At 39.7% G+C, this 16877-nt stretch overlaps 1 protein-coding gene across 1 annotated transcript in view; it reads left to right on the plus strand.

Moving 5' to 3' along the window:
* Nucleotides 1-16877, plus strand: part of Efr3a (EFR3 homolog A) — an 88497-nt gene that overhangs the window by 42461 nt on the left and 29159 nt on the right. The window contains exons 6-8 of the mRNA XM_032916112.1: nucleotides 2777-2926; nucleotides 13127-13264; nucleotides 14902-14980. Of these exons, the coding sequence (XP_032772003.1) occupies nucleotides 2777-2926; nucleotides 13127-13264; nucleotides 14902-14980 (367 nt within the window). The remainder of the gene's footprint in view (nucleotides 1-2776; nucleotides 2927-13126; nucleotides 13265-14901; nucleotides 14981-16877) is intronic.

Raw genomic sequence — 16877 nt, forward strand, 5'->3', positions numbered from 1 at the left:
AGAACAATATATCCCATATGTAAGCAACCGATTTTGGAATAGCTCCCACTCCAGTTGTTTAGGACCCACATGAAGACCAAACTGCACATCTGTTACATATGTGTGGGGAGGCCTAGGCCCAGTTCATGTATATTCTTTGGTTGATGGATCAGTTTCTGAGAGCCCCAAGGGTCCAGGTTAGTTGACTCTATTGGTCTTCCCGTGGAGTTCCTGACCCCTTAGGGGCTGCAATCCTATTCTTCCATAAGAGTTCCCAAGCTCCATCCTCTGTTTGGCTGTTGGTGTCTGAATCTTTCTGAGTCAGTTTGTGGATCCAGCCTCTCAGAGGACAGCTGTGTTAGACTCCTGTCTATAAGCAGAACAGAGTATCATTAATCATCAGAGATTGGCACTTGCCAATGGGATGGGTCTTGAGTTGTACTGTTCCCTCAGTCTCTGCTAGATCTCCAGTCCCTGCATTTCTTGTACACAGGATAAGTTTTAGGTCGAAAGTTTTGTGGATGAGTTGATGTCTCTATCACTCCACCAGGATTTTCTGCCTGGCTATAGGAGGCAGCCTCCCCAGGCTTCATATCCCCAATGCTGTGAGTCACAGATAAGAACACCCCCATTTAAAAAATGAATTAAAATATAAAATAAAACAAAAAGGAACATGTTGAAGTTGTATAGACAAATCAACAGAAGGAAAAGAGCCCAAGAGATGGCACAAGTATCAGAGACCCACTCATTTCCACACTCAGGAATCCCATAAAAACCCTAAACTGGAGGCCATAATATGTAGGCATAGGACCTGGTGCAGACCCATGCAGGCCCCATGCTTGCTGCTTGAGTCTCTTGCATTGATATGAGCTGTGCTCAGTTGATTAAGAGGGACTTGTTTTCTTGGTGTCCTCCACCCCTCCAGCTCTTATACTCTTTTTACTTCTTCTCAAGGGTTTTCTGAACTTTGAGGGGAGGTTTGATGGAGATATCACATTTAAGGTTATTCTAAGGACTTTCACTCTTTCTATAATGTCTGACTGTGGGTCTCTATATTTGTTCTCATCTTTATGAGGAAGCTACTCTGATGATGACTGTATGAGGCACTGATCGGTGAATATAGCAGAATAGCATTGGGAATCATTTTGTCACTACATTTGTTTTTCTTTTTTTAGACCAGTATTACTTAGTTTTGTCTTAGGTGCCTGAGGTGTCTAGTCTTAGGTTCTCGGTCACTCAAGCAGTGCTGGGTATGGGTTCCATCTTATGGAGTGGACCTTAAGTCAAATTAGTTTATTAGTTCATTACTCCTACTTGCTTTGTGCCACCATTGCCCTAGCATATCTTGCAGGAAAGACACCAAAGGGTCTGTGCTGTATTAAGATTTTCTTGTAGGTCTTTAGAGAAATAGTTATAGAGAAATACTTGTAAATTTATACATCATAGTCTCATTTCTCTAAGAACTTCCAGCTATAAGGGAAGTCCTCATCATTATAGTGACTGACACTCAAATAGCTAATGCTTGTTGGCTGTTTACTGAGGAAGTTCTTATTCAGCTTATCACTCAGCTGTTCACAGTACCCTTAAGCTGATATGACACAAGTGGTCAAGTTTATCATGTGGAAACTAAATTGTCTTAGAGACCAAGACTAGAATATACTGGTCAGGGAAGGTGTTAGAGCTGGATTAACTGACATGACTCATAATGGTCACCAGCATGCACCCTCTACCCTACAGCAGGTTGCACCATCTCCTGCTCCACTTAGTCCTTTATATAACTTTGTGCTTGTCTTTCTCCCCAGGGAATAGCATCAGCTATGTAAAGCAGTCACCCTTGGTAGTGCTGTTAGATTTGCCCTCTTGTGATCAGGAAGCCTGTATAGACAGAACTTAGAAATAGGCAGAATTTGTCTTAATTTCTTCATTTCACTTCCTGGTGGTGTCTTATTTCTGCCATCCCCATTTTCCCTATCTGTTGCTCTTGAATGCCTTACTATATCCTCATGGGTTTGTAAAACACTACCATTTCCTTCTCCACATTTTGTATTCTTTAAACATGTTAAGACAGTATTGGGTGAGCAGAACAGAATTCCAATTGTTAATAAGGTGGTTGAAAGGAAAGGAGAGAATAGGGCAGAAGGAGGTAATTTGAGCAGAAGTACCTTGTAAGAGAAATGGACTGGCAGGCTAACTTCTCTGGAGATGGTGTCCATCTGCAATTTGTGCACATTTAGTCACTTCTCGGTTTTGAACCTACAGTTTTCTTTTTTCTTCCCCAAGGAGAATCAAGACTGTGAGGAAACTGGGGCTTCTGAGTTGTGATAGGACATTAGGGCAACACTGATAAACTACAGTGCTGTGTTCATGTAGACAGCTGTTAATGAAACAGCTCTCTTTCTAAGAGGTGAGGGGTCTTGGGGAACAGTGGTAGGGTATGCAGAAGCACGGTGCCACCAGGAGCTAGGAACTCCTCACTCGGCCCGGAGACTTCACAGTAGCTTATGTTAGAAGAAGCTATGCTTTTGCTGCTTTTATTAACAGATATTACATTTACTAATTTTTTGTAGATTACAGCCTTTAAGCTTTACCTATTTATAAAGATGATGGTTAAACCATCTTTTTTAAATATATCTAACCACGTTATATTTTTGAAATTTTAATTTCATACCTATATTATGTATAAATTTTAAAACATTTTGTGGTTGAAAGAGCCATATCAACATATGCCTCTTAGGTAGATAAACAGACTTGTTTCAATAACCTGTTTTCATGGATCTATCTTTCCCCGTCCTTATAGGATTCGCATTGCTGGAATAAGAGGTATTCAAGGTGTGGTTCGCAAAACAGTTAATGATGAACTTCGGGCTACCATTTGGGAACCACAGCATATGGATAAGATTGTTCCATCCCTTTTGTTTAACATGCAGAAGATAGAAGAAGTTGACAGGTATTGTATAAAGATACTAAAGTTGGGACTGCTGAAATGGGTCAGCATTTAAGAAGGCATACTGTTCTTGGAAAGGACCACACTTCTGTTCTAGTCATCTAATTTGGACAGCTTAAGGTTGTCTTAACTGCAGCTAGCTCCTGGTGGATCCATTGCTCTCCATGGACACCTGCATTCACATACACATACACACACATGCACACAGACATTTACATGACATTAAAAATAAAAATCTCTTTTCAAAAGATACTATAGGCTGTATTGTATGTGCTTGCTAGGATAAGACTATTTGGTTTCCATGATTGTATATGCGGTAGTCTCATAAAGTTAAGTGTGTTTAAATGTATGTATCTTTCTAGAAAGTTATTAGAGTTGTTAATCACAGGTGCTTATTTACATAGTAATGACTTTATTCTCTATTAGAATACATTTAAATTTGGGCTGATGAGATAGCTCACAGGGTGAAGGTGCTTGCCATGATCTGAGTTCAATCCCTGGGTTACACATGTTAGAAAGAAAAAAAATGACTCCTATAAGCTGTCTTCTGACTACCCCACCTGTGCTATGCCATGTATATAAACACAAAACACAAGCACACTGCATCAATAAATGTAATAATAATTTTTTTAAGTGAAAACTGTATTGTGTGTGTGCGTGTGTGTGTGTGTGTGTGTGTTTGTATAAATATATACTGGACATATAAATTACTATTTTAGTTTTTAGTACTAAAAGTTATAACCATGAGAAACAGAAATTATAGTTGAACTTCTATTCTTCCTTAAAGATCTACTCTGCTTTATCATAGGGAGTTAGAACTAATCAAAATATAATAATGACTATTCATGCATTTTCTTTTTTATTAAAAGTAAATTTATACAATATATTTGGATCACAATCTAATCTCGTTATTTCTTTCCCACCTCCCCATTCATATGACTCTATGTGTGCTCTCTCTTTCTCTTCTCTCTCTCTCTCTCTAACTCTAACAAACAGGCAAATACAAAAACAGAATAAAAGAAACAGAAAAAGAGCATAAGAAACACATATGCATGCAGAGACACAAACACCATAATATATAAACAAAGACTGGTAATTAAAAAAATACTCAAACAAAGCATTATGAGACAAAAACATCTCAAAAGTCCCTAGGAGGTTATTTTGTGTTGCTCTGTCCTGCTGGTCACGGGGCCTCTCCTTAAGTGCTGTTTTTGTACTCAGTGAGACTCCATTGGAGAAAACTAATTGTTCTTTCCTGAGCAGTTGACACTTGGAGAGATGGCTTGTGGGTTAGTGATGGTGCCTTGTGTTCCCTCCCCCACTCAACTCTCTGATCCCTGAGAGGATTTTGATGATGAGATCCCATTTAGGACTAAGTGTTCCAAGATCTCTTACTCTGCACATTGTCCAGCTGTGGGTCTCTATGTTTGACCCCATTTACCTCATGTGAGAACTTCTGTCACAGTGGCAGAGCAGAACACTTATTTTTTTTTAACTAACAATCAGACATGGTTGGTTTTTAATTAACATCTCTAACATATTTGGAATGATACTAGCTTTGGGTATATGTTGGATTTCTTCTTACCCCCAAAGTGCTCAGGTGCACTTGGCATTTTGAATGTTATCCAGCTACTTAAGTGCCAGAAGCATGCAATCTCCCACACGTTGTTACTTATGCAGGAAGAATGTGTCTCAGCAGCTAAAACAGAAGTATCCAGTTTTGCTTATGGTTCACCCTGGTTCCTGCTCTTTGAAGAGGAAGAGTCTAGAATAGATTTTAAAAGGATTTTATCATATAGTTACAAATAACAAATTTGCTTATAACTTTCATGATTCTATACACAGCATCAAAATGGATTTGGAAAGTGTGGTGCAGTTGATAATTCTGTGCTAACACAGATGGGATAATATGTATTCTAGTTAATGCCAACTGCAGGAAGCATTGATTTGTAAGCCCCGGATGTGACTATCTCTAGCTTTGTAATCCTCCTAAAAGTGTGATATCTTCTAGAACCTTCTGTATTTTTCTTATTTTTAGTGCTGTAGCTAAGGCTTAAGATTTTCTTATCTGAAATATTTACCATATAAAGATCTCTAGCTAATCAGGGACCTGTTTTCCAATGAGACCTGATGTTATCATCAGTAAGTTAGAGGAAATACACTGGGTACACAAACTACTCTTAAAAGAGCAGGCCCCATGGCCAGCAGTAGATGGCCAATAGAAAGTGAATTCAGTGGTATCTTTGGAGGTGTCTTGTCTTATAATGCCTTTGTCACAGTTCTTCTCTTTTTACATAGTTTATTATAATATATGTATATATTATATGTATATTCTTCTCTCTTTTTATCTTATAGGTCCTTTGCATATGTATTATGGCTTCCAGTTTAGTGTTTTTATGAGATTACTGAATTTGCAGATGAGCATGTTTTTTTTTTTTTTTTTTTTTTATTATTAACTTGAGTATTTCTTATATACATTTGAATGTTATTCCCTTTCCGGTTTCGGCAAACATCCCCTCCCCCTCCCTTCCTTATGGGTGTTCCCTCCCAACCCTCCCCCATTGCTGCCTCTCCCCAACAGTCTAGTTCACTAGGGGTTCAGTCTTAGCAGGACCCAGGGCCCCTTCCACTGGTGCTCTTACTAGGATATTCATTGCAACCTCGAGGTCAGAGTCCAGGGTCAGTCCATGTATAGTCTTTGGGTAGTGGCTTAGTCCCTGGAAACTCTGGTTGGTTGGCATTGCTGTACATATGGGGTCTCGAGCTCCTTCAAGCTCTTCCAGTTCTTTCTCTGATTCCTTCAACAGGGGTCCTGTTCTCAGTTCAGTGGTTTCCTGCTGGCATACGCCTCTGTATTTGCTGTATTCTGGCTGTGTCTCTCATGAGCGATCTGCATTCACATTTTGATCATCCGTCTTGAGTTTCATTTGTTCTAGGCATCTAGGATAATTCAAGCATTTGGGCTAATAGCCACTTATCAATGAGTACATACCATGTATGTCTTTCTGTGATTGGGTTAGCTCACTCAGGATGATAGTTTCCAGTTCCAACCATTTGCCTACGAATTTCACAAAAGTCATTGTTTTTGATAGCTGAGTAATATTCCATTGTGTAGATGTACCACATTTTCTGTATCCATTCCTCTGTTGAAGGGCATCTGGGTTCTTTCCAGCTTCTGGCTATTATAAATAAGGCTGCGATGAACATAGTGGAGCACGTGTCTTTTTTATGTGTTGGGGCATCTTTTGGGTATGCCCAGGAGAGGTATAGCTGGATCCTCAGGCAGTTCAATGTCCAATTTTCTGAGGAACCTCCAGACTGATTTCCAGAATGGTTGTAGCAGTCTGCAACCCCACCAACAATGGAGGAGTGTTCCTTTCTCCACATCCTCGCCAGCATTTGCTGTCACCTGAGTTTTTTATCTTAGCCATTCTCACTGGTGTGAGGTGAAATCTCAGGGTTGTTTTGATTTGCATTTCCCTTATGACTAACGATGTTGAACATTTCTTTAGGTGTTTCTCAGCCATTCGGCATTCCTCAGCTGTGAATTCTCTGTTTAGCTCTGAACCCCATTTTTTAATAGGGTTATTTGCCTCCCTGCTGTCTAACTTCTTCAGTTCTTTGTATATTTTGGATATAAGCCCTCTATCTGTTGTAGGATTGGTAAAGATCTTTTCCCAATCTGTTGGTTGCCGTTTTGTCCTATCCACAGTGTCCTTTGCCTTACAGAAGCTTTGCAGTTTTATGAGATCCCATTTGTCGATTCTTGATCTTAGAGCATAAGCCATGGGTGTTTTGTTCAGGAAATTTTTTCCAGTGCCCATGTGTTCCAAATGCTTCCCTAGTTTTTCTTCTGTTAGTTTGAGTGTATCTGGTTTGATGTGGAGGTCCTTGATCCACTTGGACTTAAGCTTTGTACAGGGTGATAAGCATGGATGGATCTGCATTCTTCTACATGTTGACCTCCAGTTGAACCAGCACCATTTGCTGAAAAATGCTATCTTTTTTCCATTGGATGGTTTTGGCTCCTTTGTCAAAAATCAAGTGACCATAGGTGTGTGGGTTCATTTCTGGGTCTTCAATTCTGTTCCATTGGTCTATCTGTCTGTCTCTGTACCAATACCATACAGTTTTTTATCACTATTGCTCTGTAATACTGCTTGAGATCTGGGATAGTGATTCCCCTGAAGTCCTTTTTATTGTTGAGGATAGTTTTAGCTATCCTGGGTTTTTTGTTATTCCAGATGAATTTGCAAATTGTTCTGTCTAACTCTTTGAAGAATTGGATTGGTATTTTGATGGGGATTGCATTGAATCTGTAGATCGCTTTTGGTAGAATGGCCATTTTTACTATATTAATCCTGCCAATCCATGAGCATGGGAGATCTTTCCATCTTCTGAGATCTTCTTCAATTTCTTTCTTCAGAGTCTTGAAGTTCTTATTGTACAGATCTTTCCCTTGCTTGGTTAAAGTCACACCGAGGTACTTTATATTATTTGGGTCTATTATGAAGGGTGTCATTTCCCTAATTTCTTTTTCGGCCTGTTTCTCTTTTGTGTAGAGGAAGGCTACTGATTTATTTGAGTTAATTTTATACCCAGCCACTTTGCTGAAGTTGTTTATCAGCTTTAGTAGTTCTCTGGTGGAACTTTTGGGATCACTTAAATATACTATCATATCATCTGCAAATAGTGATATTTTGACTTCTTCTTTTCCGATCTGTATCCCCTTGACCTCCTTTTGTTGTCTTATTGCTCTGGCTAGAACTTCAAGAACTATATTGAATAAGTAGGGAGAGAGTGGGCAGCCTTGTCTAGTCCCTGATTTTAGTGGGATTGCTTCAAGTTTCTCTCCATTTAGTTTAATGTTAGCAACTGGTTTGCTGTATATGGCTTTTACTATGTTTAGGTATGGGCCTTGAATTCCTATTCTTTCCAGGACTTTTATCATGAAGGGGTGTTGAATTTTGTCAAATGCTTTCTCAGCATCTAATGAAATGATCATGTGGTTTTGTTCTTTCAGTTTGTTTTATATAATGGATCACGTTGATGGTTTTCCGTATATTGAACCATCCCTGCATGCCTGGGATGAAGCCTACTTGATCATGGTGGATGATTGTTTTGATGTGCTCTTGGATTCGGTTTGCCAGAATTTTATTGAGTATTTTGCATCGATATTCATAAGGGAAATTGGTCTGAAGTTCTCTTTCTTTGTTGGGTCTTTGTGTGGTTTAGGTATAAGAGTAATTGTGGCTTCATAGAAGGAATTGTAGTGCTCCATCTGTTTCAATTTTGTGGAATAGTTTGGATAATATTGATGCGAGGTCTTCTATGAAGGTCTGATAGAATTCTGCACTAAACCCGTCTGGACCTGGGCTCTTTTTGGTTGGGAGACCTTTAATGACTTCTTCTATTTCCTTAGGAGTTATGGGGTTGTTTAACTGGTTTATCTGTTCCTGATTTAACTTCGGTACCTGGTATCTGTCTAGGAAATTGTCCATTTCCTGCAGATTGTCAAGTTTTGTTGAATATAGGCTTTTATAGTAAGATCTGATGATTTTTTGAATTTCCTCTGAATCTGTAGTTATGTCTCCCTTTTCATTTCTGATTTTGTTAATTTGGACACACTCTCTGTGTCCTCTCGTTAGTCTGGCCAAGGGTTTATCTATCTTGTTGATTTTCTCAAAGAACCAACTTTTGGTTCTGTTGATTCTTTCTATGGTCCTTTTTGTTTCTACTTGGTTGATTTCGGCTCTGAGTTTGATTATTTCCTGCCTTCTACTCCTCCTGGGTGTATTTGCTTCTTTTTGTTCTAGAGCTTTTAGGTGTGCTGTCAAGCTGCTGACATATGCTCTTTCCTGTTTCCTTCTGCAGGCACTCAGCGCTATGAGTTTTCCTCTTAGTGCAGCTTTCATTGTGTCCCATAAGTTTGGGTATGTTGTATCTTCATTTTCATTAAATTCTAAAAAGACTTTAATTTCTTTCTTTATTTCTTCCTTGACCAGGTTATCATTGAGTAGAGCATTGTTCAATTTCCCGTATATGTGGGCATTCTTCCCTTATTGTTATTGAAGACCAGTTTTAGGCGTGGTGGTCCGATAGCGCGATGGGGTTATTTCTATCTTTCTGTACCTGTTGAGGCCCGTTTTTTGACCAATTATATGGTCAATTTTGGAGAAAGTACCATGAGGAGCTGAGAAGAACGTATATCCTTTTGCTTTAGGGTAGAACGTTCTATAAATATCCGTTAGGTCCATTTGGCTCATGACTTCTCTTAGTCTGTCTACGTCTCTGTTTAATTTCTGTTTCCATGATCTGTCCATTGATGAGAGTGGGGTGTTGAAATCTCCTACTATTATTGTGTGAGGTGCAATGTGTGTTTTGAGCTTTAGTAAGGTTTCTTTTACGTATGTAGGTGCCCTTGTATTTGGGGCATAGATATTTAGGATTGAGAGTTCATCTTGGTGGATTTTTCCTTTGATGAATATGAAGTGTCCTTCCTTATCTTTTTTGATGACTTTTAGTTGAAAATTGATTTTATCTGATATTAGAATGGCTACTCCAGCTTGCTTCTTCTGACCATTTGCTTGGAAAGTCGTTTTCCAGCCTTTCACTCTGAGGTAGTGTCTGTCTTTGTCTCTGAGGTGTGTTTCCTGTAGGCAGCAGAATGCAGGGTCCTTGTTGCGTATCCAGTTTGTTAATCTATGTCTTTTTATTGGGGAGTTGAGGCCATTGATGTTGAGAGATATTAAGGAATAGTGATTATTGCTTCCTGTTGTATTCATATTTGGATGTGAGGTTATGTTTGTGTGCTTTTCTTCTCTTTGTTTTGTTGCCAAGGCGATTAGTTTCTTGCTTCTTCTAGGGTATAGCTTGCCTCCTTATGTTGGGCTTTACCATTTATTATCCTTTGTAGTGCTGGATATGTAGAAAGATATTGTGTAAATTTGGTTTTGTCATGGAATATCTTATTTCTCCATCTATGTTGATTGAGAGTTTTGCAGGATACAGTAACCTGGGCTGGCATTTGTGTTCTCTTAGGGTCTGTATGACATCAGTCCAGGATCTTCTGGCCTTCATAGTTTCTGGGTAAAAGTCTGGTGTGATTCTGATAGGTCTGCCTTTATATGTTACTTGACCTTTTCCCTTACTGCTTTTAATATTCTTTCTTTATTTTGTGCGTTTGGTGTTTTGACTATTATGTGACGGAGGTGTTTCTTTTCTGGTCCAATCTATTTGGAGTTCTGTAGGCTTCTTGTATGCCTATGGGTATCTCTATTTTTAGGTTAGGGAAGTTTTCTTCTATGATTTTGTTGAAGATATTTACTGGTCCTTTGAGCTGGGAGTCTTCACTCTCTTCTATACCTATTATCCTTAGGTTTGATCTTCTCATTGAGTCCTGGATTTCCTGTATATTTTGGACCAGTAGCTTTTTCCGCTTTACATTATCTTTGACAGTTGAGTCAATGATTTCTATGGAATCTTCTGCTCCTGAGATTCTCTCTTCCATCTCTTGTATTCTGTTGGTGAAGCTTGTATCTACAGCTCCTTGTTTCTTCTTTTGGTTTTCTATATCCAGGGTTGTTTCCATGTGTTCTTTCTTGATTGCTTCTATTTCCATTTTTAATTCCTTCAACTGTTTGATTGTGTTTTCCTGGAATTCTTTCAGGGATTTTGTGACTCCTCTCTATGGCTTCTACTTGTTTATTTATGTTTTCCTGGAATTCTTTTTAGGATTTTTGTGACTCCTCTCTATGGGCTTCTACTTGTTTATTTATATTTTCCTGAATTCTTTTAGAATTTTTTTGCGATTCTCTCTGTAGGCTTCTACTTGTTTATTTATGTTTTCCTGTGTTTCTCTAAGGGAGTTCTTCATGTCTTTCTTGAAGTCCTCCAACATCATGATCAAATATGATTTTGAAACTAGATCTTGCTTTTCTGGTGTGTTTGGATATTCCGTGTTTGCTTTGGTGGGAGAATTGGGCTCCGATGATGCCATGTAGTCTTGGTTTCTGTTGCTTGGGTTCCTGCGCTTGCCTCTCGCCATCAGATTATCTCTAGTGTTACTTTGTTCTGCTATTTCTGACAGTGGCTAGACTGTCTTATAAGCCTGTGTTTCAGGAGTGCTGTAGACCTGTTTTCCTGTTTTCTTTCAGCCAGTTATGGGGACAGAGTGTTCTGCTTTCATGCCGTAGTTTTCTTCTCTACAGGTCTTCAGCTGTTCCTGTGAGCCTGTGTCTTGAGTTCACCAGGCAAGTCGTTTGTACCAGAAAAGTTTGTCTTACCTGTGGTCCCCAGGCTCAGGTTTGCTCGCGGGGTGTTGCCTATGAGCTCTCCGCGGCCTCAGCAGCCAGGAAGATCTGCGCCGCCCCTTCCGGGAGGTTCCGTGCACCAGGGTTCCAGATAGATTTTGTTTTCCTCTGGGGTCAGTACTGTGTGCAGCGTGCAGTCTCTTCTGGTTTCCCAGGCATGTCTGCCTCTCTGAAGGTTTAGCTCTCCCTCCCACGGGATTTGGGTGCAGAGAACTGTTTATCCGGTCGGGTCCCTTCAGGTGCGGTGTCTCAGGCGCAGTGGACCTGCTGTTCCTGGGCCCTCCTCTCCCGGGTACCCAGAGGCGAGTATACAGTATCCTCCTGGGCCAGGGATGTGGGCAGAGATGGGTGGCTTTGGTGGTCTCCTCCGCTCTGCTGCCTCAGGAGTGCCCGCCCGACCAGGGGGCCAGAACTCCCCTCCGGGGGGCCTGGGAGCAGAGAGCTGCTGAAGGCAGGGATCCTCCGCTGGTCCGGGACTCTGGCCAAACACCGGAAGTGTCCGGCCCCAGAGGAACTCCGCCTCTGTGTGACCCGAGATCACCAGGCAAGTCGTTTGTACCAGAAAAGTTTGTCTTACCTGTGGTCCCCAGGCTCAGGTTTGCTCCCGGGGTGTTGCCTATGAGCTCTCCGCGGCCTCAGCAGCCAGGAAGATCTGCGCCGCCCCTTCTGGGAGGTTCCGTGCACCAGGGTTCCAGATAGCTTTTGTTTTCCTCTGGGGTCAGTACTGTGTGCAGCGTGCAGTCTCTTCTGGTTTCCCAGGCGTGTCCGCCTCTCTGAAGGTTTAGCTCTCCCTCCCACGGGATTTGGGTGCAGAGAACTGTTTATCCGGTCGGCCCCTTCAGGTGCGGTGTCTCAGACGCAGTGGATCTGCTGCTCCTGGGCCCTCCTCTACCATGAGCATGTTTCTTATCCATTTTTCTTTTTTCGTTTCTTTTGTCCAATTCCAGTGTGTTAGATTTTGTTTTAGTATGTTTTATTTATTATTCTTCCTTAAAAGCCTGTTCATTTTCTAATGAGAGACAGACAGAAAGGGGGTGGATCCGGATGGGAGGGGACGTAGGGAGGAGTTGGAAGGAGTACAGAGAGGGGAAGACATAATCAGGGTATATTGTGTGAAAGGAAAAAAAAAAAACTTCAATAAAAGGAAAAGAAAAATGAAACAGACACTGTGGATGCCAGATCATAAATTGTATCTTTCTGGTGTAATCCTAGTGCAACATATAAGTGTGTTGCAAAAAAGCATAAAATGTTGTTTCAAGATATGGACAAAACATACTTGCTACTGAAAATGTCTCTATATGCAACTATTCTCATTTGTTTAAACTTTTTCATTTTTAATTCTGATTCTCTCTGGATATATTTTCAGCTGTTTTTATTTGTCCCCAGTTGTAGTTACATGGGGATGGCTACAGATCCTTTCTCTGGGCCTGTACTGACTCAGACCTGTACTGGTATGAATGTTGAGACCGTTTATGAAAGTGAGCAAATCGGAGCTGTTCCATTCTCCTGCTTTGTTTTTGAGACAGGGTCTCACTATGCAGCTCTGGCTGGCCTGACATTGCTTATGTAGACCAAGCTGCCCCTGAACTCACACAGATCTTCCAGCTGGGGTTAAAGGTAAATGTCACTACACCCAGCCTCTGAGTGTTTTACTGGCATAAAGGACAGTCTGTTAGAAACAAGTTACTTACTACCTATTGGAAAAATTATATGCTTAGCTCTGAGGATACTAAGTTCATGAATGTGAACTTAATATTAAACTTTAATATTATTTGGGAGTAAAACAGAAAATGTTTTTAACATTTCAGAGAAGTAAGTAAAGTGTATTCTGTTTACCCTTTAGAACTAAAATAGAATTTTTTTGTATTGGCATTTTTAATTTCTTTTTCAGTCGCCTAGGCCCACCTTCTTCCCCCTCTGCAGCTGACAAAGAAGAGAACCCTGCAGTGCTGGCAGAGAGCTGTTTCAGAGAATTGCTGGGCAGAGCAACTTTTGGGAATATGAATAATGCCGTTAGGCCAGTTTTTGCGTGAGTACTTGCCATTTTTCTAGTTGTCCATAAAGGTAGCATTGGACATTCATTATGTGTTTGGTTTTTCTCCTGTAAGTGTGAATACCATGTATTATATCACTTAGCATGCATATCTCCTTACATTCCCTGAAATACATATGTGCAGTGAGAAATTAGACCGTGTCTCCACTGTGTAATGCACACTGCTGCTCTTCCTCCTTCCTGCCCTTTTGTTTCTTCTTCCAGTTCTAGGAATTGAACCTAGCACCCTCCTATAGAGCTAAAGCTTGTCCTTCAACTTTTCTTTTTGCCTTTACTGGGAGCTTAAGAGTCTGTTCACTTTTCTGAACAATTCTCCTATTTTACTCAGAGTCTTATCAAGGTAGAATATTGAAGACCACTGACCCTTATTTAGTTTCCTCTAGGCTCTTATGCAGTATTTTCCTCTGCATAATCAGTGTCCTGCAGGCAGGGCTTTCAAGTCTTGTGTTCCTAATTCCGTCATAGCATAATTCGGTGTACTCTTAATATCCTATGTACTTACTGGGTGGTTTTCATGCTGATCTATCCTTTGTTATAATTCATCACCATCTCCTCTTTACCCCCTGGCTATAGTGGACAAGAGTATACACAATATTTTCATACAACATTTAGAATTCTTATGTGGGGGGCAGGCAGTTTTTCTTCAGGGTTCAAAGTTCACCTTTAAATACAAGAATTATTAAGTTACAAAACTATTAAAAATCAAGAGTATCATCAACTCTTCAAAACAACTTGTGCTCTTTCCTCTTCCCTATCACAGTAGCTTTATAGAAATACTACTAAAAAGTAATCAAATTGTGTTAAATATGGTAAGGCAAATTATTTTGATTTACATCAAAATATTAGGCCGAATAATAGATCCAGCTAGCTAGATATGGATAAGTGCTCTCTGGACATGAGCCTGTCATTCTACACTGAATTTAAAAAACAGTCCACTTTCACTTCTGAAATTCTTCTTCTGGATTATTTGATTCTGTTTCTTTGACATTTCTGGAAAGATGTGCTTCTTATAGCTCCCTGATTCAGAGCCCAGGGTAAGACAAGCAGCACTTTGACAGTCTCTTTCTACAGACGATACCTCTGCTTTTTGTTTAGGTTTGTTTAATTTCTTCTACATTTGCTTGTCTATGTGGAGGATCCTGTCTTCTAGGATTCTGAGCAGGGGAGAGAACTTTGTAGTCTGATCTCACAGCCTGCCTTTCACAAGTGCTTCCTAAACTTATCTGTAACTTGATACATATGGAATTCATGACTTCACTAGTGTTGGACATGTGTCTCTTAAGGAATAGTTTTCTTTCTAACTACTTCATTTATATAGTCTAATATTTGTTACTATTATTACTGCTAAGGTCGGCAGTTAGTTCTGAAAGTAGACCCTTGTTTATTTGTTTGTTTGTTTGTTTTTTGAGACAGTATTTCTCTGTGTAGCTCTGACTGTCCTGGAACTCTCTCTGTACTGTTGACCAAGCTGGCCTTGAACATAGAGATCCACCTGCCTCTGTCTTCTGAGTGTGGGGATTAAAAGTGTGTGTCACCATGCCTGGCTTTTGTCGAAGGTTTTAAAGTAAGGTGTAATTAAAACCAAGTTCTTAATTTTTAATTGTTATTTTCAGGCATTTAGATCATCACAAGCTGTGGGATCCTAATGAGTTTGCAGTTCACTGCTTTAAGATTATAATGTATTCTATTCAGGTAAGGTTTAATCAACTGTATGTTTATTATATAAGTAATGATCATTTTGATGGATGAGCATAGCATCAAACAGGTGGAAAACCAACACTCAAAGCATTGTTTGCGTTTTGTTGGGTTTTTTTTTTTTTGAGATAGTCTCACTCTGTAGCTCTAGCTGTCTCAGAACTTGCAGTGTAAATCATGCTGGCCTTGAACTCAAAGAGAACTGCTCGCCTCTGCCTCTTGAATGCTGGGATTAAAAGCCTACACTATCACACCTGGCACAGGCGTGCATACATATATATATATATATTTTTTTTTTTCTCCTCATTTACTGCTTGTTGTCTTATTACCAAGACGAAAAATATCTAATAGGATTAGATAATGTTATTGGGCCACTTTTAATTGTACAGCTATTTAAGTCATGTGTTTTGTGTCTCTGTTACACAGGTGAATTGGTATTGGTTTCATGTGTTATAACTTCTAGTCTTTATAGAATTTTCTGTGCATTGTCCTCCACAAAGGACCACTTTGGGGCTTTTTTTCTCATCAAAATATGGAAAAATTTGATTAACTCTTAATTGAGAGATGTGATTTCATTTCTTCAATTTTGGATTTTTTTACTCTACTATTTTAAGCAAATCTCTTGTAAGTAAAATGAGTACAGATGCTAGTTTGGGTCCAATAGCCTTAACATAGATAGTTACTAAGAATATCCTTATCTTCAATTACAGAAGTGCCCTGGTCAGACAGTACATTAGATAGCTACAGCAAGGCAGACCTAGCTACATCAGGTTCATGAAGGAGCATGCAGTTTCCCAGGCAAAAAGCTCAATCTCAGGTTGTTGTTGTTGGTGGTGGTGATGGTAATGGTGTGCGTGCGTGCGTGCGTGCGTGCGTGCGTGCGTGTGTGTGTGTGTGTGTGCGTGAAGAGTGTGTGTGTGTGTGTGTGTGTGTGTCTCCTCAGTTTAAACAGAGCTCTAAATAAACCTAAGTAAACATTGACTGGGTTCTTATTTGAGGCTATTAACAAAGTATCAGTGTGAAGACAGAATGTCAGAAATATCTAGAGATGCCAGTGGCATTAATACAAATGGAAAGAATTTTCTGCTTTTGAGCAATATAGCTTCTTTTTAATTTTTATTATACTGAATGAATGCTCTGTTTCCATGTACACTTACCTGCCAGAAGATGGCATAAGATCCCTTTATAGATGGTCATGAGCCACCATGTAGTTGCTGGGAATTGAACTCAGAAACTCTAAAAGAGCACACAGTTCTCTTAACCACTGAGTCAGCTCACCAGCCCCTTCTTTTTAATTTTTCTCTATAATTTTATTATTATACAGCTTGAGTATTTTATGCAGTATTACATACATTAGTCAGTTTCCTTTCCTTATCATTCTACTTCTCTTTGCCCCTCTAGTTAGTCCTCTTATTTCACCTAGACAATTTGCTTCATTTTCTCTTCTGTATATATATTATGTATAAATGTGCATATACAATCTAGGACTCACAGTTAATTAATTCACTTAGTATAATTAGGTACATCCAGTTGCAGACTCTATTTTCCTTCAAACAAAATAACCTCATTCTTAATGGCTGATAAAAAAAATTACATTGCATATGTATATACATAGACATTCTTAATATAAAGTCACCCACTGCAGACACAAGAAAGGAAACCTTGGGAACAGGAATGCGCGTCTGTTGAAGGAAGGCAGAGACGAGATTTGAGGATAGTGTCATTTTGTTCTCTTTGTTCTATTACAGTGCAAACAAGTGGACTCACTCATGAGCAGGGGGTACGGATAGGTTTTGAGGTCAGGAGGGAGAGCTCTGTTGGTAAAGTTCTTACATGTAAATGTGAACACCTGAGTTTGAGCGTTCGAACCTGTAAAAAGTCAAGCATTGCAGCA

The sequence above is a fragment of the Rattus rattus genome, chromosome 1 (genome assembly GCF_011064425.1).
Source record: "Rattus rattus isolate New Zealand chromosome 1, Rrattus_CSIRO_v1, whole genome shotgun sequence".
In the NCBI taxonomy this organism is placed as follows: domain Eukaryota; kingdom Metazoa; phylum Chordata; class Mammalia; order Rodentia; family Muridae; genus Rattus; species Rattus rattus.